General features: G+C 54.1%; 2 protein-coding genes across 5 annotated transcripts in view; one reads left to right on the top strand and one right to left on the bottom strand.

Moving 5' to 3' along the window:
• Positions 1-1746: 1746 nt before the first annotated feature.
• On the bottom strand, positions 1747-9244 carry CREB3 (cAMP responsive element binding protein 3). Of its 4 annotated transcripts, none has more exons than XM_071425619.1 (11): positions 9103-9244; positions 8204-8335; positions 7055-7192; positions 6714-6972; positions 6389-6501; positions 6080-6172; positions 5469-5575; positions 4055-4123; positions 3815-3899; positions 3599-3680; positions 1747-3184 (listed from the first exon to the last, which is right to left on the bottom strand). In XM_071425619.1, the coding sequence occupies exons 3-11, from the start codon at positions 7190-7192 to the stop codon at positions 2844-2846; spliced, it is 1287 nt and encodes a 428-aa protein (XP_071281720.1). In that variant the 5' UTR covers positions 8204-8335; positions 9103-9244; the 3' UTR covers positions 1747-2843. The 4 variants fall into 4 exon arrangements, with proteins under 4 accessions (XP_071281720.1, XP_071281722.1, XP_071281719.1 ...); XM_071425621.1 differs by lacking the exon at positions 9103-9244 and adding an exon at positions 8756-8884; XM_071425618.1 differs by lacking the exon at positions 9103-9244 and adding an exon at positions 8650-8809.
• Positions 9212-27377, top strand: part of TLN1 (talin 1) — a 34999-nt gene continuing 16833 nt past the window's right edge. Inside the window, exons 1-21 of the mRNA XM_071425617.1 lie at positions 9212-9349; positions 15422-15585; positions 17805-17902; positions 18136-18265; positions 18499-18651; positions 18931-19073; positions 19477-19604; positions 20085-20145; positions 20416-20520; positions 20861-21016; positions 21255-21356; positions 21581-21657; positions 21806-21986; positions 22644-22757; positions 23083-23191; positions 23372-23580; positions 23698-23796; positions 25743-25910; positions 26170-26464; positions 26561-26727; positions 27089-27217. Of these exons, the coding sequence (XP_071281718.1) occupies positions 15456-15585; positions 17805-17902; positions 18136-18265; positions 18499-18651; positions 18931-19073; positions 19477-19604; positions 20085-20145; positions 20416-20520; positions 20861-21016; positions 21255-21356; positions 21581-21657; positions 21806-21986; positions 22644-22757; positions 23083-23191; positions 23372-23580; positions 23698-23796; positions 25743-25910; positions 26170-26464; positions 26561-26727; positions 27089-27217 (2754 nt within the window). The 5' untranslated portion in view covers positions 9212-9349; positions 15422-15455. The remainder of the gene's footprint in view (positions 9350-15421; positions 15586-17804; positions 17903-18135; positions 18266-18498; positions 18652-18930; positions 19074-19476; positions 19605-20084; positions 20146-20415; positions 20521-20860; positions 21017-21254; positions 21357-21580; positions 21658-21805; positions 21987-22643; positions 22758-23082; positions 23192-23371; positions 23581-23697; positions 23797-25742; positions 25911-26169; positions 26465-26560; positions 26728-27088; positions 27218-27377) is intronic.

Here is a 27377-nt window from a genome sequence, read left to right as displayed (position 1 = left end):
AGTCCCATGACACTGACAAAGGCATTTGCTGGGACACAGGGGAGATATAGGTCGACCTTGGGCATAACAGAGGGAACAAGGTGGGGACACAAGCTGGGACCATACCACTGACCTAAGGCAGAGTGTGGGGCTCTGTGTGCATGCAAGCAGCCCCAGTGCACATGCAGACCATGTTCTGACACCACAGCATGCTAGGAAAAAGAGCAGGGATCTGCAGCAAAGAAGACAAGGAGGGTGGCAAGAATATCAGTTGGCTCCTGCCCCTCTGCTTGATATAATCAAGTCCTCAGCCAAAAGACTCATTATGAGCTCTTTAATCATTGCTGTCCTTTAACTCAAGGCATGAGGTCCAGGCTGAGCTTCATTTGTGTCTCCAGGTCAGAGCTGGTTGCTGTGGGACTGGCACAGGAACACAGAAAGCAATGAAATACAGCAGACTTGGGCCATTATGAGCTGAGACCATAGAGCAGTCCTCCCCAAAACTCCCAGCTCCTGGCTCCCTGCCTGCTCTCCCAGAGTTATCTCCCTTCCTGACATCTGGCCAAGCAAGCCAGACAGCTACAAAGAGCAATACTGACCCCCTCATACCCAGGCAAACACCAGCTCACATGGCTGCTCCCAGTTTCCTGGCAACGCCACCATGTATTACTTCAGATGGTTCATTTGATAATTGATTACTGCAGGGTCAGAGACACTGTGTAACATCTGTGACACTACACACTCTGGCCTTCAACTGCAAAAAATGAAACTAAAGGGGGAACAGACCATTACACACACTGACCCTGAACTGCAAAAATGAAAGTAGGATGGGAACAGAACATTACGTACCTTGGCTTTGAACTGCAAAAAATGAAACTAAAGTGCTGAGGGGCATTACACATCCTGGCCTCAGACTGCAGAAAATTAAACTGAAGCGTGGACGGGGTCCTAGACCTTCCAGATGCCATGCATGCCTCCTGGGGAAAGCGTTCCAGTGGTTCCCTGGTGATGCTCAAGGGCTGTCAGTCCTGGCCAGGGTAGAGCTGTTGGGAGCAACCCAGCCCTGTTGGGAGCATGCTGAGGCAGAGGCCCTGGATGAGCCTCTCCTTGGCTGTCTCCCCTGTGGACACAACACTGTCTCATATCTTGCTTGGTTTTGCTCCCTGGGTGAGATGCGAGTGTGAAGCTTCCTGCACTCCCTGCCTTGCTGAACTCCTGTGCCCCCACATCCTACACTGGGCTCTGCAGCCTGAGCTCAGGGTCTGCCAGGGCCTCTTGTGGACCCAGTGACCCCAACCAGACCCAGGGACAATCCTGAATTTAGTAACCCCGCAGCAGGCAAGGCCCACCCTGTGGCTGTTGCAGCACCCTGGCCCTGCTCCACTTCCTGCGATTGTGCAGCTCCCATTACGAAAGCAGCGGCGGGGCTGACACCGGCTCCTCACGCTTCCTCCAGGGGAAGCTGCTGCTTCCGCAGCGCTGGAGGCTTGCGTGTGCGTGGTGGGTGCTGGCTGCTCACCACATACACTTTTCTCCAAGAGTGCTTTTGCACCTTTGAAGCGGGGTGAGAGCAAAGCAGCAGCCCTGCAAACCCACACTGTGCCTCAACAAGCCCCTGTGCAGAGCCACAGCCAGGCGGACTTCCCCTGCATCGCTCTGAGAGGGACTGCCCCCGAACCTCCCCTGGGTTTCTCCCACAAGGCTCCCAGCCCCAGGTAGAGCCCCCAGCAGCCCAGCACCCTGCCAAAACAACCAGAGAGGACACAGTCACACACCATTAATATTTATTTAGACTCTATTAATAACGAAGCTATTCATTATTATTCTGATCCAATTTGAAGCTATCCCTGCTCATTGCATGGAGAACCAGACTAGATGACCTTTAGAGGCCCCTTCCAATCCAAACCATTCTATATGACTCTATGGAATGTCTTGCAGTAGGACAAGGAGATCTCTACAGGTACCACTAAGCTGCACTCTGGCAAAGATACTGCTCACCAGCTCAAAGTGTTTCTATTCAACCCAGAACCATTGACTGCATCACCAGCCAGCACAGCAAGGCTTGGGCACACAAGGACATGGCTTTGAAACTGTCCTGTGGCCAGGAATGCCTTCAAAAGAGCAATCAGCTCTACTGCTCTCTGAACATGCTGCCTCAGCAGTCTGGCTCAAGGCATGCCTGCTCCCTGAAGCCCAAAAGCCTGCAGATGAAAAGCTCAGCCCTAACAGTAGGCAAACAGCACACATGACTCAGGAAGGACTCCACATTACCTCCTCTAGCCAGGCTGGGAGCTGTGGCCATGGCTCAAAAGCTAGCAGGAACAGGTGACATGCTGGGTCTGTTGCAGCAGCAGGCAGGACTACTACTGTGAGAGCACTGAAGGTCAAATTGCTACCTCACACCTTAGAAATCAAGCAGCACTGCAGGATTAAGGAGCACTGACATGGAACATATATTTGGGGTCACAACACAGACTAGGAAGTGCCTTCATCTCCAGCTGGGCAGTGAAGAAGCAGGGCAGCAGCCTCCACTGCCAGCTGCATCCAGTCAGACCAAGTACTGGCACCTCAGTCCAACTGCCTCCACTCTCCCTGCCACAGCTCATCCCTACAAGCCACCAGATGCACTCTGGGCTGCAAGCCACATCAGCAGCCATAGTGAAATTCTCAGAATTTCCTGTCCCATCTCAGATGGAGTCGGATAAAAAATGTCAGATCAATCCCTTCCTGGTAAACCCTCTGAGTCGCTGGCAATGAGGAGAGTATTCAGAAGAAACTGCTTGGATAGATAATCTGTTACTGCAGATCTGTCCCTGCTCCACGGGATGCCCAGTATCATCCCAAGGAGCAGGATGCAGCACTGGTCACATCTCATTGGCATGGTGCTGCTGGATGAGAACTCTGTCAGGGTGTTCTACCCACTCCTGACCCTTGGATTTCCATGGCACCAACACTGCTGCCGGCAAAGGATCACTCTGGGGTGAACCTGGCTTGGAGCCTGCTGCTCCTGGAAGCTCAGAGGATGAGTTGCTGTTGAAAGATATAGAATTGGAGTTAAATTGACCCTGCCTCTCTTCCCACAATTGACTGAGGTTGCCCAACAGCAAGGAGCCTCCAGGATCTGGGTCGAAGTCCTCCAGCTCAGCGTCATACTGCACATCAGGTGCTCCCTGGTTCGGAAACTCGCGGATCTGCCGTGACAGCACTGTAAGAGAGGTAGAACCAACCCTGTCATTTCCAGCCTCCCACCCTCCTGTGCTAAGCATGGAGCTACCACAGAGTCCAGGAGAGAGGACAAACTGTTTAACCAGGACTTCCTCTTCCCAGGGGAGGCGGGGAGAGGATGCTGCACAGCTGCCAGGCACAAGCACAGCTTGTGCTCCAAGAGGGACCGGAACTCTCCTGTCCTTACACCGCCCCTGGCACAGGGCCCTGCTTTCAGGCAGGCCTCTGCAGCAGGGCTGAGGAAGAGTCCAGAGCTGGGGCAAGACAAACCTAGTGGTCACCCCAGGGAAGGGGATGCTGAGCTGGAAGTGCCCCACAGTTCAGGCTGTCTCTGGGGAAGGCAGCACTTTACCTGGAGCCACACCTCAGCCCCAGCCTGGACACACTCACTCACCCTTGAGCTCCTGCTGTGGCTCTACGCTCCCAGGTAAGCGGATGCTGGGGGACAGAACAAGGCAGAAGGACAGAACCAGGATCTGGAAACAGAAAGATCAGCACAATCTCAGCAAAGGAGATGGACAGGCATCACTAAATGCAATAAATACCTCTCTCCTAAACTTGTGAGGACAGCAGGGACTCCTCCACAGACACTGGGGCTGAAGCCACTTACCATGGTACAGGTTTTTCTTCTGATAGTTTTGGGGGCAGACCGTCTCACCAAGGCCTGCAGTTTCTGCAACTGCCTGAGCAGTGACCTGCAGCAGAGCACGAAATGCAGGTTAGCACAGCAGGTGGACCTACACCTGCACATTTCCCTCCACCCTCTGCAGCCAGGGACAGGCCACAGTCCTGAGAACAGGAACAGCCTTCCCCACCACTTCTCCTGCCAAACCCAACAAGACAAACTCACATGTTCTGCTTCTGCAGTTGCTGCACCTTCTTCTCCAGTTCATGGTTTTCAGCTGTGCAGGCTGCCACCCTTCCCACGAAAGATGAGAGGTGTGGGGGAAAAACAGAGAGATTTTGTAGGTCAACAGTGCAGATTTTACATCAGTCACCACCTCTGGGTGGCTGGGCAGACGAAATTGGTCCTGGGGTCCACCTGGTATCATGTGCAGCAAAGCCCAGAGAGCACCACTTCATACCAGATATGGGCAGGAATGAAGCCTGCCAGTCTTGCAGAGAAGCAAGATTGATTGAATCCAGTTGATTAACCCCTATGGACGCTCCCTCCTAGCAGCACACCAGCCCTGCAGATCTGTGACATCAGGCTGTATTACTAACTAGCCTGACCTGAAAACACATTCGTCCTTGCAGGTCAGCTACCTGGCTTGAACAGAGCAAGCTCTCGGCCATCTCCAAGCACAAGAGCACCGAACAGGCTTCACCCTGATGTTCTGAACCCTCTGCAGGGAGCTCTTGCCCCACAGGGCTAGCCTCACTTTTTGCTCAGGGTGACAGGAGCCCAGCAGCTGAACAGCACAGCAGCTTGTGACAGGCACCCCCTGATCCCAGACCTGGCAAAGTGGTCAGCACAACTAAGGCCATGCAGGTGGGGGAGCAGCTATTCTGTGACCCAACAAGTCACGTATTCATTCCCTGACCCTTGTTATCAGGCACTGAAGGTCCTGTGCTACAAGTACCAAAGCAAACAGATTTCTTCTTCCTCTCCTTGCCAGCCTGAAAGTCCCTGGGCACAGGCCCTTCCCTTACCAGTCTTGAAGGTCACAGGCACACAGCCAGCTCTGTGTTGCTGAGAGCCCTATCACAGAGCAGGGAAGCACAACAGCACAGAGTGCACTGTCCACAAAATCAAGCAATTAGAAAGTCCTAAGGGCACCTTGGGAGTAGAATTTCTGCTGGACAGCTCAGGATCCCTCTGCTCAAGGACACATCTACCAATGCCTGCTTCCTCCCATGACTGAGGGAGAGACTTGTATTATTTGTATCATTTTTGAATCTACGTTATGATCATTATATTAATACACAGAACCATCTACTAAGATCTGATCCAATCTGCAGGGGGTCTGGGTGACTAGAAATTTTAAGTTAAGAGGTATTAGAATGAAGGTGATTAGAAATTTTAAGTTAAGTTGTACGATAGATCCTGTATTACAGTGGTTATAGACTGTACTACATTGATTCTGCTTGTAGAAAAACTCTGCCACTCTAATCACAAATCGTCTGCTATACTAATCCTAACATGATAGGAAAACGAGGTTCTGGCTGAAATGACAATTTAGTGCCATCATCATTCTGCCAAGGATCCATAAAAGAACATATGGGTCCCCTCAGGGTTGGACGACACTGCTGTGTGAGCATACCTGTTTTCCAGGCCATCCACATAGATCTTCCTCCGGCGACGACTATCCTGAGCTGCCTGCTTGTTCCGAATCTTACGACGCACTTTCCTCAGAACTCGCTCCTCAGCCTGCAAGGATCACCTCATTAACAGCAATCCCAGGGTGCTAGCAATCCCACCCTCTCAGACCACCCTCAAATATAGCACAGCCCTAGTGCTCGTGTCCTCTGTCCTTCCCACACTACTGAATAAACAGCAAGGCAAACCCTGGCCTGCTGATGCAGCCAGCAGCTTCCATGACTTAGCAAAAGTGAGGTGTACCTAAGGAAAATGAAAAGCACACATACCACAAGCCACTAGGCAAGCAGGAAAAAAATAGCTGGAGGCACTTGTGGTGTAACTGCCTCCTGCAAACAGCCATGAGTAGGGAGACTGACAGCAGGCAGAAGCTGCTGTGCACATGGATGAAACCCTGGACTCAAAAGAAGAAAAAGGACAGCAAGCCCAGATGAACACTACCCTGAATGCAGCACCTGGACACCAATATTCTCATCAAGGCACTGTCCTGCAGTTTCAAACCCCTACACTACCCGATACATTTGAGTGGTCTGTTTTGTTCTAGTGAGGACTCACTTTGGTCAGTGGCAGACAGGTTGGCAATATAACACCTTCTTTCTCCAGAAGCTGCTTCTCCTCCTCTGTCAGGACCAGCTCTGGGAAGTCAGACTAGAAAACAGCAAAAAAAAGCCTACTGAGAATGTATAATACAGGGAGTCCATCCTGGGCCAGCGAGGGCATGCAGCAAACACAAAGAACTGGAATCAGCTCTCCCAAAGTAATGTCATGCTTTCCCTCAGCAATACCCCTCATAGGAATCAAGTCAGAAGAGAAGGAGAGATGTGAGAAGCAAAGGCTGGGGTCCACAGGCATGGGAGTCAGTACCTGTACCATGGATCCAGGCACAAGCTGGGGTTCATCTTCCACAGCAACAGCAACGGGGGAAGTGGTGCTCTGTTCCAGTGCCTGACTTGTGCCTTCCAAACCCACCCATGCCCCTGGGGAAGGAAAGACAAGTCAAATGCTGGGCCCCACTGAGGCAGCACCTGACGAGCCAGCTTTGAGTGGCATGAAATAGCAATTTTACGACAGCAGAAAGCCTCTACTCTTAGCTCCCTCCAGCTCTGCCCACCAAAACAAACCAGTATGGGACTGCTTTTCTCTTTTCTGCCTGCAGCCAGGGCAGAAAGAATCCATACACATCACTCACCTAGCTCAATGGTAACATCTCCTTCGGTCATGTCAGACCTCACACTTTCCAGTGCAGGCCAGTCCTGGTGAAGGGAGTAGTTATGATCAACCAGCACAATGTCTTGGCTGGCAAAATTGTTACCAAGGCAACAGGAGAGATGCGGATTCTCAGAAATGCTGTTGTCATTGTTGGCAGGCAAATAACTGCGCCTGTCTGGTTCATCTTCTAAAGGGCTCAGCAGTGAGCTGATGAAGTCATCCATCTCCTTGTCCAGGAGCTGCAGAGGAACAGCTGTTACTCAGCAGGGAGACAAACCTCCTAAACCTCAGCTCAGCAGCAATTCCTCACAAAGAACTCACCTCAGGCATTGGCAGACCCCAGTCTTCCAGCAGACAATTCTGCTCCCCTGGGATTTCAGGGCAGGGAGCATCATCCTTCAAAAGAAAGTCAAGCAGATCCACATCTGCCAGGGCATCCAGTTCCTCTGGGCACGACATCTGAGCATGACACCCAAAGTGAGCACAGGCACAACGGGAGACACCAGCCTTGCTTTAAGGTGTCCCTCAGACCCTATAGACAAAGTATCCCCATGCAATGTCAACAGCAGGGATGGCCAGTTCACAAGTACTTCTCCAGCCAGGCTATTACAGCACCACCAGTGACAACAATACAGCATTTTCCCCACAAGATTATTGGGACCCAGCCACAGGAGCCACGCTCCATCCACCCAGAGCATAAAAGCTGCAGGAAGGAGAGGAAAAGTGAAACAATCCCAGACTTAATGGTGTGGAGAGCATGCAAGATTCTGCTGTTCCACAGAAGCCTGAAGGTGCCACAACCCCTGGTGTGCAGCCAGCAGGGAGAGCTTCCTGTGCCACGAAAATTAAGAACAGTCATTGTTGAGGTTTTAACTAAAGGGATTCTGTTAATGATTAAATTATGATAAAATGCTAAGTTATCAATGACTGACCAAAAAGCAAATGGCAATCAAACGGTGTTTAAGTGATCACTGAACAGTGATTAATGAGTGATCTGACAGACCAGATGACAACTTAGCAATTCAGACAGCTGTATAACGCTGTTAACACACTTGTAATAAATAAGTCGATATTGTAATAAATAAATAGATGGATATATATTAATGTCATTAGCACACAATATACCTTTAGGCTGAAAGTAAAATACTCCTTACCTCGCTGTAGAGATCAGACACTGGTAAAGTGTCTCTCAGCCCTGAGGAGTGACCTGGAGAGCTGTTCCTGCTGCCAGGGACATCAGGGCCTGGCTGCAGGAGAGCAGCAGAGCTCAGTGGCTGAAGGCAGCCACAGGTACTCGGAGGGCAGAGTGAGGGACTTGCAGCCAAACCCTGCCTGGCCCTTGTGCACCTGTGTGGCTGTGGCAGCTTTAGCTCTGTCTGGTCCCAGCTCGGGCTGCTGCTGTTAGGCCCTGACAAGACATGGCCCAGCAGCCTCGGTCCCTGAGGAGATGCGGCCCCGCATGGTTCTCACCAGGATCAGCCCGGCCGGCTCGTGGGCGGTGCCTGAGCCCAGGCACCGCTCAGGCTGTCAGAGCGCAGGCGTCCATCGCACCTCTCCATCAGCACTGCGAAGCTTTCACATCTAGCTGTCAAGTGTCACGGTCTGGGAAAAAAAAAAACAACAAAAAACATAAAAAATAGAATACCACCAAAACCACCTGAAACCCCGCCCAAAACCAGACGGTCAGGGCAGTGCCCAGCCAGGGCGGCTGCGCCAGCTGATTGAGGGAAGAGCTGTCAGCAGAAAGTTCAGCAACAAGAGGAAGAGGAGCCGGGCAAATCCAGGCAATTCAGGGCCGATGGCTTCCACAGGAGCAGCTTCCCCCCCAGGGAGTGTGCGCAGGGCAGGCAGCAGGGCCAGCACAGGAACAGGAGGAGCAGGTGCGGCAGAAGGAGCGCAGGGGCCGGGACACTCACCCGAGAAGAACCAAGCAGCCCATCTCAGCCCCGGCCGGGCCTCCTGGACCCTCCCAGCAGCGGAGCCCCCAGCCGCGGCAGAGCCCAGCGCCCCTCCGCCCCTCACCTCAGCCTCAGCCTCGCCGCACCCACCGCAGGGCGGTGACGTCAGCCGGTCTCAAGGCGTCCCTCCCCCTCTCGCGCTGACGCCCCGGTCGCTCATTGGTTGGGGGAGGAGAGGGAGGGTGGTTGGGGGAGGAGGGGGGGGGGGCCGGGAGCGCGCGGGGGCGGTGGGAGCGCGGGCGGGTGGGGAAAGGAGGGGAGAGGAGGGGATGGGAGAGACGGGTAGAGGGGAGGGCGGTGGGTCCGGGGTCATGCGAGGCCCCGGGGGTGTCCCGGGGCGGGTGGGCGCCCGGGGGTGCGGTGCGAGCAGCGGGTGGAGTACGGCCACGCTGCGCGGGCGCGGAATCGTACCCAGCCTTGGGGCGTCGGGCCGGGCCCCGCGGGCACAGAGCAGCGCTGTCCGTGGGAGCGGGATGCCCGTGGCGCGGTGTCCGGATGGAGCGTAGCTTCGGGACACCGTGCACTGCCGCGCCGTGTCACCCGGCAGCGCGCCGTGTTCTGGCGCATGCGCAGCGGGGGGGGCGGGAAGCGGGCGGTGCCGCCCGCTCAGCTCCCCTCAGCGTCGCGGGGCCGCCGCGCTGCTCCTGCCCGCGCAAAGGTACGGGGACGGGGGACGGAGGACACACGGTGTCCCGGTAACCGGGGAGGGGGGGCTGCAAAGTGGGGTCCTGCGGACCGGCAGCGCCCTGGCTCTCGGGGGGCTGCCGGAAACGGATGTCCCGGGGACCCTTCCCTGCACCCCGCCCGGTAAATGGCGGGGAGGCAGGGAGGAAGCAGCTTTCCGGTTACCGGGGTTTCCCTGCTCCAACCGGGGCTTGTCCGCGGGGCTGCGGTGACCCGAGGGCTTCCGGGGTTCACTCTGGCATGCCCAGATCGCCCCTGGGGCCAGCGCCACCCGGAGGCTCCGGGGCAGCAGGGGATGGCGCGGCCACGTTATCCCCGGCCACGTTATCCCCGGCGCTGCCCTTGCCCTGCCTCACCAGGCTCGGGCCTGGAGTCCACCGTGGCGAGGCCCGGGCCAGCATCCTCACCTCGGGGGTCTCTGGAGACCGAACTGGACGAGCCTGGCCGTGGCCGAGGGTCCGCGGACCGTGGGGACTTTGGGGCAGGCCAGGCGCAGCTTTTCCCCCGGCACTCCGCTCACCCTGCCGGGACGTGGGGAAGAGCGAGTGGCAAGGGTGTCTGTGTCCTGCTGCGTGGTTTTGGGTGGGACACGAGGGCACAGCGTTTCTCATGGCCACACCGAAGCCGGGGTGGTCACCGCAACAGTTCCCACCAGGACACACAGCTGGCCATAGGCCCCGGGATGGGGCGCTGGGGTGGTTCCCAGGCAGGGTGGGACTGGCCCCAGTCGGGGAAGGCGTGGGTCCCCCCCTTGTCCCGGCCGAAGCAACTGACCAAGCAGGGGGAAACACTGCCCCATCCTCTGGCTGTTCCCTGCCGGATCCTGCCCCAGCCCCTGCAAATTCCCCATCCCTTTGAATCTGCCGGCAGGATGTCTACATGCTTCTGCCGTGGCTTCATCGCTGGCTGTTAGACCCATATTTGGTAGCGATAATTGTTTACTCCCTTCTCTCTCTCCGAGCCTCACTGCTGAGAAGGGGAGGGCACATATTTTTGAGATCTTTAGTTTTGCCAAAAGCTGTGAGTTCCCAGTTCCCAGAGACCACCTGCCTGTCCCTGGGTCATAGGGTGAAAGCCCAAGTGCTAAGTGAATCTGTGATGGTGCATGGGAAGCACCAGTCAAGCACTCCGTTCCCTTGCTGAATGGCAGCAGCAGGAATCTGGTGCTTCCCAAAGTGTCACATCCCATTAGATTTAGAGAAGGGGGAGTGGGAACGCTGAGGAAAGGGGAAGAGGGTCCTGTGGGGTGCCCTTCTTTTCAGAACTGAGCTTTGCTGGCTGCTGGGTGAAATGACCCCAGAATGCACCCATGCTCTCCTCTTTCTTTCACCTTTCTGCCTGCCCAGCAGCACAGTGCTGGGCAAGTTGCTTGTTGTGGGAACCATGGGTGCCTGGATCAGGGCACCCAGTGCTTTCCAGAGGTTGTAACAGCATGAACTGCACCTCAACCCCTGCTCTTGGGGTCCTGTGCTAGAGGACCAGCTTGCTAAGGATGCAGGAGAGGCTGCGGCTGGAGTCCCACTGGTCCCCGTGCCTGCCTTCGTCATGGGCAGTCTAGAGGTGCCACAATTTGTGCTCCATTCCTTTGGAGGTCAAGGGATGCCCAGCAGGAGCAGACAGGATGTGAGATGTGTGCGAAATGTTGGCAGTCAATAGCTGGAGCTGCTTCAGCTCAGTGCATGTGAGCAGGCAGGCAGGCTGCGGCTGCGATCCTCCAGCCCAGCTGCCTGGCCCCTGCCCATTTCCCATGCAGAGCAGGGCTGCCCTCCCTGCAGGAGTGAGAGGATGCTCCTGTCCTAGCCATGGGTAACAGTGGAGTGGTCACAGGGGTGCTGTGTCTGGCCTTGACAGCCACTCATGCTCCCCGGGAGCAAGCTCAGCCTCAGCTGGAAGAAACTGTCCTCCCATCTGACGTGGACATGCAGCTGGGAAAGAGGAACTGGGCTGAACGGTCTCAGCAGCGTGTGACACTAAACCAGCTGGGGCTGCTGGCTCAGCCTTCCCATTGGTGCAGGGCTGAGCCCTGTCTACCTCAGTGCCTGCTGTGGCTGTGTGTACTGGTCCTGCACTGGAGAACCCAGCCAGAGTCTAGTCTGGCTTCTTATCAGCTTAATTTTTGACCCTGTTGATGCTGCTGGAGTGAAGATGCTGACATGATGGCCAAGCCGCTGCTGCAGACATTGTGTTTTGGTGGCTTGGTATCTTCCTAGCTGTGCTAGTGGCTGTACTGACTTGACTGTGCCTGTGGAAAACCCCAGCACTGGGATGGTTTGCAGCTGATAAAACTTCCTGCAGTGGGGCTTTTCCCAGGTGAAATTTGGTATTGCCATAAAAAAAGAAGGAAAAAACCAAACCCCATTACAAAACTTCTTTTGGAGTATCCCTTAAGAGAGAACGTAATAAAAATGGCAGAACTGTTGCATCTGAAGATTTGCAGCTTTTTCTGGAAACTCATCACAAGCGTTCCAGCTGTCCGCAGTTGAATTTTGCTTGATTTTTTTTGTCTTTTAAGACACAAACCCTTCCATGTAACTGTTATTACAGCAGTGAACTCCTCCAGCAAAAAATACAGTAATTCCATCACGTGAGCAAAAACCCACTGTCAGTGTCCCTGGCAATGTCACAGTGGTTCCTTGGGCCACACGGGTCCCGTCTGCCCGCAGCCCTGCCTGCACTGACCCTGCCCTCAGGCAGAGCCCGGAGGCCTCTGCCGCCGTCTCAGTTTTGCTCACCTTGCGTGGGGTGCAATGGAGGAAGCTGCAGCAGCTCCCAGGGGAAGTGGTGGGACCCCACCAAGGTTAACCCCTCCCCGTCATCGTCTTGGGATTGGCTCAGAAGTGTGCCCATGGTTCAAAAAGGGTTGCACACAACTTGCTATAAAATGCAGAAGTGTGTTAACCCGGCTGTTTTGGTGCCTTATCTGTTTTTGCATACTGACAACGTGATTGAGAATAGGTTTGACTGAGAATGGGTTTGCTTTCTCTGGAGGTGAGCCAGCAAAAATTTGGTGTGTGTTCATCAAGACTTGGTTTGTTTGGGTTTTTTGTTTTTCTTCTTTCTAGGGGGACAGCTTGAGTTTCACTGTCCTTTTTTTTTCTGGTTTGCAGTGCCAGGCTCCCACGCTGTCTCATTTGTTACATCCAGTCCAGCTTTTCTCTCTCCACATGGTTCACAGAGCGGAGAGATCTATAGGGGCCAAGCCCTGCATTGATGCCCTCGCACTGGGCAGCAGATTTGCAAACCTTGTGTGATTAGTTGCCACGTTTTGCTGGCAAACCTCACCCCAGTTTGAGAAGGTGTCCTTTTGCAGCAGAGGATGTTTCTACTCTAGCCACTGCTGTGAACAAAGTTCAGCTGCTAGAGCCTTGACTTTTTCCATAGAATATGGAAATTGAAGTGAACCATCTCCCTTTTTTCTGAGGTTTTCCTTGATGTCATCAGCATCTTCCCTGCTGAGCTCTGTAATTTTTTTGTGTTTGGGAGTGGGAAGGCTTGAGCAGTCATCTTCTTGTGGGGTCTTGGGAAGCACAACGACCCCTGTGAAGGATGTGCTAAGGGGTGCCTCTGGTGCACGCCTGGTTTTGGGTGGCTTTGTGAGGGCAAGAAGAGGATGCAGAACTAGTGGCAGATGTCCTGGCTCCTCTCAGTTCCTCTCTACTGTCTGACGTCCTCCACTCTTTCCTCTGTGGTCTCTGACCTTGTCTTGTCAGTGGCATGTTCTCCTTTTCCTGCAGAGGGATGGAAAGCAGCTTTATGCTCAATTTGAGAATATTTTTAGATGTAGAGAAGTTGGCCTGGTGACCGCAGCAGCCCGTCCTGCATATAAAATACTTGGAAAACCCTTTCCATGACAGGGTGTTCCTCGTTTGTTCAGCTCCACAGCTTTGCTAGTGCTTCCGGATAGATGGCAATGGCAGGGGCGGGTGCCTCTGCCACCTCCTTTCCTCCGCCGATGGGCTCCGTCGCTCCGGAGCTGAAGTGCATTTCATTCCTCAGCAGCGGAGACAGTGGGGGCCACGGGCCTCCACAGAAACATTGCAGAACGGCTCAGGAATGCAGAGCTGGAGCCGCTCCATGTGCTGGCGGAGGCGGCACGCTCCTTGGTCCCTGCCTCCCACCCTGCACCACCAGCGTGGCTTTATGGCTCTGCAGGAGCGGAGCCCTTGCCCTGTGACTTGCTCCTGGCCAAAACTGGACACGGATCCTGCCCCTAGTCTGCTCAGGTCTGTGTTTGAGAGCAGCCTGCTGCTGGTGTACCCCCTCCCAGGGGGACTAGAGCTGGCAGTGCCAGGCAGGGATGCACAGACTCACCAAGTGCTGCTGCACTGCGAGGAAGGCTGCCAGCAGATTTTACCCAAGAACCTTCCCAGGCCAGGCTGAGGATGCAAGATCAGCTTTCCCTGACAGCCATAATAGGAAGTCTGGTAGGAGCAAATGAATCTAAAAGAGAATAAGCAGATGTGCATCCCACCAGTGCTCTTGCATCCTCCCATCACTGGAGTTTAAGGACAAGGCAGCCTGGGTCAGCAGAACGGGACTCGCTCTGTATGAGCAGGCACTCAGGGAGGGGAAAAGGCATGTCCCTGCTGGAGAGCATTGGGTTGGGGCCAGACAGGGACAGGGAATTCTGAGGAGGGCATGGAGCAGTGGGGCAGGAGCAAAGGACTTGGGAGGGACTCTGAGGCATTTGGCAACCTGGGAAAGCGCTGAGAGCTGTAGATCTCAGATCACAGTAGATCTGTGAAGGGAAAGGCCCTTACAAGCTGCATCAGGCAAGTGGGGCACTTATGTATGACCTCCTTTTACTTCGGTTACTTCTTTCAGCTTTTACTCTGCAATAAAGATATTGCAGTTCTGATTAGGTGTTATTAAAGCTCTGGTGTATTGGAGCTCTGTTGAGGAACGCTTCCTCAGAAGTTGCTCTGTGCAATCCTTTAAGTCTGAGCTCTGCAACTACCTGAAAGGAGGTTGTAGTGAGATGGGGGCCAGTCTCTCCTGCCATGCCTACAGTGAGAGGACAAGAGGAAATAGCCCTAAGTTGAGACAGGGAAGGTTCAGATTAGATATCAACAAAAAATTTTAAAAAATCACTGTTAAGGTGATGAGGCATTGGAGTAGGTTGCCCAGGGAGGTGGTGGAGTCACCATCCCTGGAGGTGTTTAAGAGGCATCTGGATCTGGTGCTAGGTGACATGATCTAATGATTTAGGGGTTACTGTGGTAGTGCTACGTGAGTGGTTGGACTAGGTGATCTTCCAACCCTGATGATTCTGTGATTCTGTTCTATGAAGCTGATCCTTCAAGCTGGACCCTGCTTGAGTCCTTTTTCAGATGTCATGGTGTGGCTCTTGTATGCCCATGCAGTGATACCTGTCACAGGTGGTCCCTTGCCCTCCTGTGCATCATCCTGTGCCTTGGGTTGGTATCTGCTGCCACAGACCCTGATCTCATGAGCACATCTCGGGTGTGAGTGGTGCTTTTCCCGAGTAATTGCATTTAATGTGTGAATTCAATGCCTGGTGCCCTTATCTTGCCTCCCCGTGCAGCTTCAGGCTTTTCCATCCCTCTGTGCTCCGGCTACCAGCTCAGCACTGTCTGCTGGTGACACGAGGGGTCCTGATAGCTGGGCCCGGGCCCTGCCTGCTCTGGGTGAAAGCTTGGTTTTCCTCTTGTGGCTTCTGTGTCATGGCAGGTTTAATTATAACGCCTTCCATCATGCTCTCACAGCTTATCTAGTGTGCTCCCTCATGGTCACTTCCTTTCTCTGGCAGTATCTTTCTTGGGTACCAGCTGCTGTCATTCCCACAGGGCAAGTAAAATTGGCTTTAGGACCTTAGGACAAGGAGGTAGGGGTCCCAGTGCTGGTCTCAGGTCCCAGGGTCTGGAAGGTGGGACCTCTCACAGACTCGCCGGCACAGGCTGCAGCCCTTCCTTGCCACTGGAAGCTGGATCCTGGCTTTCAGGTGCTGCCAAAGGAGGAGGGAGCAAGCACGCTGCACACTGTTTGGGGCCAGCAGTCAGAGCTCACTGTCTGTCTCCTCCGGCAGGTGACGCCGGAGTGGGGACAGCCCAACCGCCACCATGGTTGCCCTCTCGCTGAAGATCAGCATTGGCAATGTGGTGAAGACGATGCAGTTTGAGCCCTCCACCATGGTGTACGACGCCTGCCGCATGATCCGTGAGCGGGTGGCTGAGGCACAGATAGGACAGTGTAAGTCCATGGTGGGACTGGCTGCCATGCCAGGACTGCCTTGGCTTAGCTCCTGGCATTTCTCTCATCTCCCTTTTCTTTTCTGTCTGTGGCTCTCTGGCACTTTGCCAGAGAAGTGGTGGGGTGGGGGGAGTGGGGTCCAAGTCCTCTTGCCCAGTTGATGTGAGGGTCTGAGTTTCTCAGACTCCCTCCTCAATGCCCCAGAAGAAAGTTTGTGTGTTTAGAAGTTAGGAAACCACATTGAGAAGTTAAATAACTCTATAAGTAGTTTGAGTCCACTGCCCTTTCTGTCTCTGCTCTTCTGTCCTACTTACATTCATCACCACTAGCTAGGGCTATGTGGGTTTAAACAGTTGCAGGGGTCATAGCAAACATTAATAAACCATTTGAGTTAATTTTTGATTTCTTGGGCTATATATAATCTCCCCTGGGTCTGTATCCCACTGGCAGCTCTCTGCCAGACAGACCCCTGCTGGTGCTCCATTACCTTTCTAGGCTGCCTCAGCTCCAGTATTTTCTTGCTGCCGCTAGGCTCACAATTTAGTCTATGGCTCATGAGCTCATGATGTGACTCACACCCACGCGGATGTGGCCTGTCCCCATCATGGATGGGGGGTCAGAGCTCTGGGACGCTGTCTCAGGGGCTCTCCTGAGTCCCTGCAACCCCCAGAAGCGGCTGTGCCATGGAGAAAAGACAGCAAAGTGGAGGTCAAGAGTCGTGGGAAGAGGAGGGGGAGTGCAGCGACATCTGGGAGCAGCACATTCCTTGAGGTTGAAAGGAAATGCCTTCTTACACCATGCCTGGCTGGTCAGCAGTCCAGCAGACTATGGCTTTCAGCTTCAGCAAGGGACTGGATGTCTTTGGATATGCAGGGCTATAGTGGTGTTGGAAGGAGCATTGCATTTCCTGCTCCTGGGTGTGAGCCAGCCTGTTTATAAAAAAAGCAGCAAGGGGAAGGCCTTAAAGGGAACTTCTTATTCCTGCGTTCCTTTTCAGTTGCTCACAGCCTTTCTTTTCCTATGTGTTCCTTGCAGCTTTTACTTCTCTTTGCTGTCCTTACACAGCGGCACTTGGGCTCCTTTATTGAGCTGCCCTGTTTTTTTGTCACCTTTGGGCTGGGAGAGCTTTGGTGTAAGTTTCCAGCTCTGCTCTTGCTCTGTCTCAGGAAGTGCCTCTCCCCACCCAACCCATGGATCTGGGGCAAGCTGCTCAGTTTTCAGTGCTTTGGATTTATCCTCTTGGAATTTGGTTTGAAAACAGTTTGGTTTTTTGTTGTTCTTTTTTTACTTCAAAAATAAAATGGCAAGCTTTCATGATTTTTTTTTGCTCCCTGTTAAGTAGGATCTTAACAGCAGTGTTAGCCAGGCAGGCGCAGGGCGGCTCAGGAATTTGTCCCTCCCCAAAGAGAGCTGCCAACAAGATGACGAGTTATAAACATAGCCAACCAAGACAGCCTGCGGGGCAGGATTGTTGCAGAGGTGGAGAAGGACCTTTCCAGGGCAAAGGCAGGCGTGGTCCTGGCCTCTTGCTACATAAAAACGGGTCTGTCCTTGTAGGTCTGAGCTGGGGAGTCACTGGCCAGGCTCCAGCAGCAGCCCTTTCACCAGGCACTCCACCCTGAGGGAGCAGGATTTGGTGAATGATATTTACTCACCACCTCTGAGACCTTGTAAGCCTTGAGCTGGTTCTTGTTCAGCAAAAAAAGGAGTCCCAGCTCCTCTAAGTTCCATCATTCAGGTTGTCTCTCTGTATCTTTTCAAACTGTACTGTGTCCTGAGGAGATGCAGACCCTACTATCAGAGAGTACTCTTAAATGTGGATTGCCTAGATTTTATAGACCAGTTCCCAGCACCCTTCCTGGTGATTCCCCCAGCATTTTACTACCTTGCTTTCACTACTACTACACATTACACTGAAGATTTCAGAGAGCTGTCAGCCCCAACTGCAAGCTCTTCCTTCTGTTGTGTCTGTCAGTTCCAAGTTCAATGTTGCGTAGGCATGCTGCAGATGATTTTTTCCACAGATAACTGTGGTAAAACCTCAGAGCTTGTGTGCCAGCTTTGTTTGTTTGTCATTAGGTTTGGGCTCCAGCCTTCACAGGGCTGCTGTGCTTCACACACTGGCTTGCACCAGTGCATATCCCTGGGCACAGAGTGGCATTATGGTGGCCATTATGCTGCTCAGGACTACCCTGTTAGAGACTGTACCTGTTTTTCAGCCAATGATTTTGGGCTCTTCCTCTCGGATGAAGACCCAAAGAAAGGGATCTGGCTGGAGGCTGGGAAGGCTCTGGACTATTACATGCTTCGCAATGGGGTAGGTATCCATCCTACATCCTTCGAGCTGCATCCTTCGCTCCGTGGTTGGATGTCTTGCTCACGGCATGGAGGTGGTGTGGGTGCCTGCTGTGCTGCCTTGTGTTGTGCCCTGCAGCACGCCCTGTCAGCCCACTATTGCACCAGGCAGGGGGGAGCTGTTTGCCTGACTGTGGGGTGTGGGTGCCCTGCACTGGTGCCACTGCTGGTAGCTGTGCTCCGCTGTGCCTGCAGGATACCATGGAGTACAAGAAGAAGCAGCGGCCCCTGAAGATCCGCATGCTGGATGGGACAGTGAAAACGGTGATGGTGGATGACTCCAAAACTGTCACGGACATGCTCATGACAATATGTGCCCGGATTGGTGAGGAGAGGACAGTGACAGGGGGGAAGAAGGGAGGTGGGGAAAGAATGGCAGAATCTGACGGGTTTCTGGGGGAGAAGCAGCAGCAGCTCTGTGGCAGATGGCCTGGCAGCAGGGGTATCTGAGGGGTGCGTGACACTAGGGAGGGGATACTGCTCTGCACCCCTGCGTTGCTCCATGCTCTCTGTTTGGCAGAACAGTCCTTCTGAGTTTGGTTCTCTGCTCTCCTGCAGGCATCACCAACTATGATGAGTACTCACTTGTACGGGAGATCATGGAAGAGAAGAAAGAAGAGGTTACTGGCACCCTCAAGAAGGACAAGACCTTGCTGCGAGATGAGAAGAAGATGGAAAAGCTCAAACAGAAGTTGCACACAGATGATGAGTGTAGGTGTACTGGGAATGGGGTCAGCCTGTGCCGACGGCCTTGGGGGAGGGGAGTAGGGACCCCTGTGAGGGGAAGAGGGTGTGAAGAGAAACATGTGGATGAAGGAACATGTGTCCACACTTCCTAGAATATCTCCTGCCTGTGGGCCCAGGGCAGACGGGTGAGAGCTGGGATGCATCAGGCAGACATCCATTCCTCATTCAGCATAAGCAGCCCTGGGGCCAGGACCAGCCGTGCCTTGGTGCCTGTCCCTGCTCACACCCTGGCATTGTCTGCAGTGAACTGGCTGGATCACGGCCGGACCCTGCGTGAACAAGGCATCGATGACAATGAAACACTGCTGCTGCGGCGCAAGTTCTTCTACTCTGATCAGAACGTGGACTCGAGAGATCCTGTGCAGCTCAACCTGCTCTATGTGCAGGTACAGCTTCCCAGAGCACCTGGTTCCACTGCCTCCTGCCAGCCCCTGACAAGTCTCGTGGCTGAAGGTTTTGTCAGGAGCCATGATGGGGAGGTACTTTGGGATACCCAGCTATGTCCTGGCTAAGAGCCAACACTGGCAATCCCAGCCCTGTCCTTTGTGTACTTCAGAGCTCCCCAGGGAATCCCATGTCAGCTCTGTCTGGTAGGAACTATCCTGAAATCCTGCTGCTGTTCCTTTCCCAGACTTGATGCCTGTAGGGAACAGCCTGGTCCTACATACGCCTGTTTTTCAGAACCACTTCTTTTAAGTCTGTAAAACATGTCGTGCTTGATATGGAGGAGAGCAGTGACAGGGCTGCGTGGCTGCCCAGCCCACAATGGTGTCTTCTGTTCCCAAACAGGCTCGTGACGACATTCTGAACGGTTCCCACCCTGTCTCCTTTGACAAAGCCTGTGAGTTTGCTGGCTACCAGTGCCAGATCCAGTTTGGGCCATACAACGAGCAGAAGCACAAGCCAGGCTTTCTGGAGTGAGTGTCCTGAGGAGCCCCTGGGCTTGTCTTGAGGCAGCTGAGGCAGCTTGGCAGCACCCAGTGCCACACTGCCTTGTGGGGCTCTGGGAGTGCCCCTGGTGCAACCCCTCTCCTCCCCCACAGCACAGTGCCCAAGCATAGGGATCCACACCAGCTATGAGGGCTGCCAGCCCCCCATCCTCTGGTAGCCCTATAGGGCCATGCAGTCAGCTGCTGTGGGGGTGGCCACAGCCAACCCCTGGCCTGCCTTGATGCCACACAAAGGGCTGCATTATCAGCACCTTTACCCCACTCTTAACTAGGGGAAATCCAAGGACAGCTTTCATAACTGCAGCAATCTCTCCCACATTCTTACTGCTTCCAAAAACTTCAGCTTATGCCCTTGTCTGTGACTTTCAGTTGGACTTGTTCATAATCAAGGACAGACACTGGCTTTGGGCTCTGCTGCTAACAACTCACTTGGCTGTCTTTTGGCAGGCTCAAGGATTTCCTGCCCAAGGAGTACATCAAGCAGAAAGGAGAACGCAAGATTTTCATGGTATGTGCAGTGGGGAGGTTGAGATCTGGACTTTTTGTTCCTCCTCGCTAAAGGCTGAGGCACTCCTGTCTGAGGAGGCAGCACACACTGGTCTGGTGGGTGAGAAACAGGAGCAGGAGCTGTAGGTGGGCAGACAAGGCAGCTCCTGAGGTCTCAGAGATCAGAGCTGGTGCAGGGGATGCCGGTGGGGTGGGGAGAGCTCGGAAGGGCTGTGCAGTGGTGTAAAGCAGGACTGTGGATCTGGTGCAATGTTCTGTCTTGCTGTTGCAGGCCCACAAGCAATGTCAGAACATAAGTGAGATCGAAGCCAAAGTTCGCTATGTGAAACTTGCCCGTTCCCTCAAGACCTATGGGGTCTCCTTCTTCTTGGTCAAGGTACAGCAGCATCCCCCTGGTCCCACTTCAGACTCACCAAAATTCTGCTTCTTCAGCATCCATCTGTTGTGTCTCCAGCTGCTTCCCCCCAACCTATGTTGCTCCAGGTTTTTTTTTTGCATCTCCCCTGTTGCATTTCCCTGTGCACTGCCTTCCTACTCCTTGGTTCATGCTTTTTCTCATTGTCAAGTTATATTCAACATCGTCAACATTGTGATAATTGTCACCACTAGAAAGTGTGGCCTTGCAGGTGTTTTGGTAGCTATGGCAGACCTCAGATATCTCTGCCTTTGTGGATCCATCCTGGGGATAGCCACAGACCTTCTGTTATGGCCTGCAGGAGAAGATGAAGGGGAAGAACAAGCTGGTGCCACGGCTGCTGGGGATCACCAAGGAGTGCGTGATGCGCGTGGACGAGAAGACCAAGGAAGTGATTCAGGAGTGGAGCCTGACCAACATCAAGCGTTGGGCAGCCTCACCCAAGAGCTTCACCCTGGTAGGGACTAGCACTGGTCTCCCATGCCTCCTTCCCGCTGGTACCCCTGTAGGGGGGTGCTCTCACTCCAGCCCCTCTCTCGGCTGTTGCTCCATGGTGGCACAGCCCTGCCCTCCTCTGGTGCCTCTCCCAGTGCTTGCTTTGATGGCTGGTGCTCAGGTGCTTAGTGCATACCAGAGGGGCTCAGGATGGCTGCCAGTGCCCTGCTCTGGTGCTACCCTGTGCCCTGCTGTTGCAGGATTTTGGAGATTACCAGGATGGTTACTACTCAGTGCAGACGACAGAAGGGGAACAGATTGCCCAGCTGATTGCTGGCTACATTGATATCATCCTCAAAAAGGTGAGGCTGTGCTGAGAAGGGCACTGATAGCCCCTCTCCAGAGAGGCATACAAAATGTGCCTTCCAGCTGCCTCCAAACAGCCATTGGCTGATGGTACTGCTGAGAAAGCTGGAGGCAGGGCAGGGGGACCCTGCCCTGGGTCATCCTTTGTGAGCTGGTATGGTGTCTGGGCTGCAGGAGAAGGGGAGGGCTTGGGGGTATCATTTTCTCTTTCCCTTTGCAGAAAAAGAGCAAAGACCACTTTGGACTGGAGGGTGATGAGGAGTCCACCATGCTGGAAGACTCTGTGTCTCCAAAGAAGTAAGTCTCCCAGGAGCAAGGCAGCTGCCAAACACAAGTTGAATGGAGAGTGTGCTCCAGCAAAGCTTGCAGCACAGCAAGGAGGAGGAGCTGCCATGCTCGCAGAGCCTGTAGGCATTCCTTTACCTGGTATTTCTCTCCATTTCAGGTCGACAGTCGTGCAGCAGCAGTTTAACCGTGTAGGCAAGGCAGAGCTGGGCTCAGTGGCCCTGCCAGCCATCATGCGGACAGGGGCTGGAGGGCCAGAAAACTTCCAGGTGGGCACGATGCCACAGCCTCAGCTGCAAATCACCAGTGGCCAGATGCACCGAGGGCACATGCCTCCCCTGGTAAGCTTTTCTTGTGCTCACCATAGGGCACAGACTCTGAGAGGTGACTGTCAGGCTTGTGTAGACCGATCTGTTTGGGTCCATGACCAAGCATTGTCTTGCTGTGAAGGGCAGGAGCTTTGTGCCACTGGCTTTGTGTGCTTGCTGGCCTGGCTGAGCCAGTGTCCACCTGCACCTCCTCTGCAAACTTGAGCTACATCCCAGCGCTTTAGTCTGGCTAGGGACTGCAGCCTCTCATTTCAGCCCCACTAGGTCTGTGGTTTGCAGCAGAACCCAACGCCATGTTTTGGTGCCCCCAACTCCTATGCAGTTGGAGGAACACTTGGAAAAGGTCACGAGGAGGCCGATTTCTTTTACCCCATGCAGTCTGTTGTGGGCACTTGCTGTGAAAGCCTTGTGGGATCTCACAGCATCTTCTCCCCACTCCCCAAGAGCTGCTTAACTGTGAGACTTAGTTGTAACCGTGGTGGGATGAGGCATTTTCCAGTGGGAGTTGCAGAGGAGAAACTCCCTTTTTGCTAAGTCCACCCCGCTTTATGGAGACCTACCTAGAGCGGTGCCATCAGCAGCACATTGCAGAAGAGCATTTGAGCCAAATATATAATCCTAGATTCCAAACCTTTGGCATATCTCACTCATTCTGTCTTTGTGTTGCAGACCTCGGCCCAGCAAGCCCTGACTGGCACTATCAACTCCAGCATGCAGGCTGTGCATGCAGCCCAGGCCACGCTGGACGACTTTGAGACCTTGCCACCTCTTGGGCAGGATGCTGTGAGTGCTGGGTGAAGGTGGGGTGCTGGGGGTGGACCTTGCTGGAAGCTGGGCTGGGTGAGGCTGGCGACATTCCCAGAAGTGTTACCAGCTCCTGGGAAGACCTGCTGCCTGAAAAGAGATGGGGTTGTATCCCACTCTGTGGGCAGACATGGAGAGGACACTTGGTCATGTTGTTTGGTCAGGGTGGACTAGAGAATTTGGATGGTTACAAGTCTTCCCACTATTTTCTTTTTATCCTCTTCCTTGCATTTCTCTATGTGAGCATGTGTGCAGCTACTGACCACTTCTACCACCTTCTCCTGATCCTGTTCTCCCCACTCAGGCATCAAAAGCATGGCGCAAAAACAAGATGGATGAGTCAAAGCATGAAATCCACTCCCAAGTGGATGCCATCACTGCTGGCACGGCCTCAGTCGTCAACCTCACTGCAGGTATATGGAGAGTTGGGGTAGAGGGATACCCCAGTTCAGTAAAATGCTTGGTCTCTCTTGTCTGGCTGAAAGACTCCTTCTGCTCCCAGAAAGGAACACCATATCAGTGACAGATGTGGGGATGCTCTTGTAGCATCACTTGGAGCACATCCCATCCTGACTCCTCTCTTCCCTGTGCAGGGGATCCAGCAGACACGGACTACACCGCCGTGGGCTGCGCTGTCACCACCATCTCTTCCAACCTGACGGAGATGTCTAAGGGTGTGAAGCTGCTGGCTGCGCTGATGGAGGACGAGGGGGGGAACGGGCGGCAGCTTCTGCAGGCAGCCAAGAACCTGGCGAGCGCCGTCTCAGACCTGCTGAAAACAGCACAGCCTGCCAGCGCTGAGGTGGGGAGCTGGGGGGGCTGTGGGGCTGAGAGGAAGGGGGAAACCAAGGGAAACCACTGAGTGAAGTTTTAAGGCTTGCCCATGAGCCTTGTGTCAGTTTTGCCTTGTTCCTTGCAGCCTCGCCAGAATCTCCTGCAGGCTGCTGGCCTGGTGGGGCAAACCAGCGGGGAGCTGCTGCAGCAGATAGGGGAGAGTGACACTGACCCCCGGTTCCAGGTGAGTGCACCCAGCAGCAACCAAGGACAGCCACTCTGTAAAACTATTGGCCTTTGCACAGGACCTCACAGGAGGAGCCCAAGCTGAACGTTCGCCGGTGCCCAGTGGTGACTTTGTGAGGGAGGGGACAGACCATTGCCCATCTCTGTCTCTAGAGTGATATAACAGCTCTTATCTTGTGGATTCTATGTAGATCCCAGAAAACCAGTGTGCTTGGATCCTGCCTTCCTCTGAACCAAAGACGGTAAAACAGGCCTGGCTTGGCTTGGTGGTCCCTGCCATCTCCGGTGTGAAGGGGGCTCCTCTGGGAACTATAATCTGAAATCTTTGGAGAAGGGCTCTTGCAAAATTCTGCTTTTCTGGTGGTTGGATCTCAGAAGTCCATGCACTCGGGTTGCTGCTGGAGCAAGTGCTGCTCTGGAGATCACCTTGCAGCCACCTCAGTTCCTGCCTGCTGCTCCCTGCCTGTGGGAGCTGCCTGCCTGTCCCCATCAGAGACGCAGTATGGGTGGAGCCTTGTGTGGCAGTTTTTTTTAGATGAGCTGACTGCCAGCTGGCTTTCCCATGATTGCTCCTGCCAGCACAAAGGAGGTAGCACTGTGCTGGGGAGGACAATTCAGACATATTAGAGACCAAAATGCTCCAGAAAGAAGGGGTTTCTGTTAATGGCAGCCACACAGATTCAATTGAGTAGAGAGGCCTTGAAAGATCCGAGGGGAGCAGAAAAGCTAGGAGCAGGGCAAAAAGCCATGTTTGGCCATGCAGCAGTGCCAGGATAGAATATTCCCAAAGGTCAGATTTTGGACCTGGAAGACAATTTGCAGTCAAGCAGCAGGATGTTCTGCCTCACAGTTGTCAGACCCGAGTGTATGTACTTCCTTTGATGGGCTCAGATGCAGTGGTCTGGGGACTCTTGCATTGGATGCATGCACTCTGTCTTTCCTCCTGTCGCACAAGGTGATGGATTGCAGTTGGAGTAGTCTTGGCTTGCAGGAGGCGAGGGGGTGCTGTGACTCTTCTGGTTTGGTGGCTACTTGTTGTGGGGTGCAGCACTGCTTGCTGTGATCACACACACAGCAGGAGGTTGGCAGTTGCAGTAGGCAGAGAGCCCTGCCCTGCCTACCAGGATTTTTGCTATTTAGGAGTGGTGCTACCAGTTTTCACCAGCAGTGTGCCGCAGGGGCTAATCCTGAAGGCTGCAGCATGCTGTCATATCTGGTGCCCTGCAGGAAAGCAGTTCACTGTGTGCCGATCCCTGCCTGTTGCCTCTGGCAACAGTTGTGTACCTGCCACCCAGGAGAGAGGAGGCTGGTTGCCTTGTCACACCTCTCTTTTAGCTTCAGGAATAACAGCAGAGATGAATTCTATCTTGTCAGCCAACAAGTTAGAATTGAAAATAAAAATAGCTGGCATACCTGCAATGCAGGTGGCCAGCATGGGAGTGTGTCCCACTTGCCTCTTGCTGGCAGCTGCCCATGGTGTGGGTGTGCCAGGGCTGACTTGTGCCTGCTGTTTGGCTGGAAGGGTTTGTCATCTTTTCACTGTGTTTAAATGTTTACAAACCCAATCAAATCCAGGAAGTACCAGCAGTGCCTTGCAGCTGGTTCTTGCTGTGGTACAATTGGGGACAGGTGGTTGTCTGGGGAATGGGTACTGCAGTGATGCTGAGTATTGCCCAAGCTCCTATGGGTGGTGTTCATGGCAGTGCAGGCTGCAGCTCAGGGTCAGGCTACGGCCTCACTGCCAGCTGTAGAAAACAGTGGAGATGGGATCAAGGTGCTGCCAGCCTTTCCAGCTATTCAGTGCTGCTGGTGCTGGGACAGAGTGGATGAAAGGGCCCTGAGGGCTCACATTTCCCATCTGAATATTTCACGAGAGCCTTGCAGATGGCTGCGGCTGCTCCCACTGCCATGGCTGCCTCGTTGACCCTTTCTGTCCCCTCCCAGGACATGCTTATGCAGCTGGCAAAGGCAGTGGCCAACGCTGCTGCTGCGCTGGTGCTCAAAGCCAAGAATGTGGCTCAGAAAACAGAGGATGCCGCGCTGCAGACACAGGTGATCGCAGCGGCCACCCAGTGCGCCCTCTCCACCTCCCAGCTGGTGGCCTGCACCAAGGTAAGCAGCAAGGTTAACCCCTGCCTTAGCATGGGTGTGAGCTGGGGGGCAGCTTTGCAGTGGGGTCCTAGGTGTGCCAGGACCACATGTCCTAAGGCAGGGCATTGGGAATCTGGCACAGGAAGTGTGGGCTGCCTCTTGTTGGAGGCCCTGCCACTCTGCCCAAGTAATGATGATCTACTTTGAGGAGCAGAAGTTTGGGATAGCTCCTCCATGGAGCATACAATGCTTGCTGCCCAGCCTTTGTTCTCTCTTCCAGGTTGTGGCTCCCACAATTAGCTCCCCAGTTTGCCAGGAGCAGCTGATTGAGGCTGGCAAGTTGGTGGCCAAATCGGCTGAGGGTTGTGTGGAGGCCTCTAAGGCAGCCACCAGTGATGACCAGCTCCTGAAGCAGGTGGGGGTGGCAGCCACGGCTGTCACCCAGGCCCTGAATGACCTGCTGCAGCACATCAAGCAGCATGCCTTGGGTGGGCAGCCCATCGGGCGCTATGACCAGGCCACTGACACCATCCTCAACGTCACTGAGAATATATTCAGCTCCATGGGCGATGCAGGTGAGAGTGTGACACCCAGGGCAGAGAACAATGGGTAGGGAGGTATCAGAGAGCCCTTGGGACTTGCTAACAGGCCACACTTCCATTCTGTTCCAGGGGAGATGGTGCGTCAGGCTCGTATTCTGGCCCAGGCCACCTCTGACCTTGTCAATGCTATCAAAGCTGATGCTGAGGGAGAGACAGACCTGGAGAATTCACGCAAGCTTCTGAGTGCAGCCAAGATCCTGGCTGATGCCACTGCCAAGATGGTGGAGGCTGCAAAGGTCAGTGTGTGGGGAAGGGTGGATGCTGGCTTTGGCCTCAGCCCTGTCCAGGGTTAGTGGCTCAGTGCTGTGTAGGGGACGAGCAGCCCCTGGTTGAGCAGCAGCTCCCAGAGCAAGGTCTTGCATCAAGCCAGGGACCTGTGGCGTGGGCTCCTCCTGTGAAGGAGCTTCAGAAAGCTGTGGGTGATAGCAGAGGAGCTGTTATTGCTCCTGCTGCTGGACTCTTCCAGAGAGACTGTGAGCATCTCCCAAGTACTATAAACAGGGCTGTCTTGTGGGGGCCAGAGCAGAGGTGCTGCTCCAGGAGGAGAAGTGACTCTATGGTCCATGAGAGGTGTGATGGGTTTTCTGTTTTCTCCAGGGAGCTGCAGCCCACCCAGACAGCGAGGAGCAGCAGCAGCGGCTGCGTGAGGCAGCAGAAGGGCTCCGCATGGCAACCAATGCTGCAGCCCAGAACGCCATCAAGAAGAAGCTTGTGCACAAGCTGGAGGTGAGATGCTGGGCAAGGATCTGCAAAGGGCAAGCAAGCACAGTCAGTGAGCAAGGCCTGTCCAGGAGCCCCCATACAACTCCTCTTTTCAGAGGGGTAAAGTCCTTTTCAATGCTTTCAGTGTCCATGCCACATCACAGAGAGATCTCCCTTCCATTGT

The sequence above is a fragment of the Agelaius tricolor genome, unplaced genomic scaffold, assembly GCF_023055355.1.
Source record: "Agelaius tricolor isolate 1412-34295 unplaced genomic scaffold, bAgeTri1.0.p SCAF_4, whole genome shotgun sequence".
Lineage (NCBI taxonomy): Eukaryota > Metazoa > Chordata > Aves > Passeriformes > Icteridae > Agelaius > Agelaius tricolor.
The sequence above is the reverse complement of the archived record's forward strand: the minus strand, read 5'-3'. Positions and strand labels throughout refer to the sequence as shown.

What these genes read in the sequence shown, in the direction of transcription:
- CREB3 (XM_071425619.1), bottom strand. Translation starts at nt 7,192, where the DNA reads ATGTCGTGCCCAGAGGAACTGGATGCCCTGGCAGATGTGGATCTGCTT. An exon ending in GGGGTCTGCCAATGCCTGAG is followed by an intron (nt 6,973 to 7,054) that starts GTGAGTTCTTTG and finishes GTTCCTCTGCAG; the next exon opens with CTCCTGGACAAGGAGATGGA. An exon ending in CCTGTCTGCCACTGACCAAA is followed by an intron (nt 5,576 to 6,079) that starts GTGAGTCCTCAC and finishes TGATCCTTGCAG; the next exon opens with GCTGAGGAGCGAGTTCTGAG.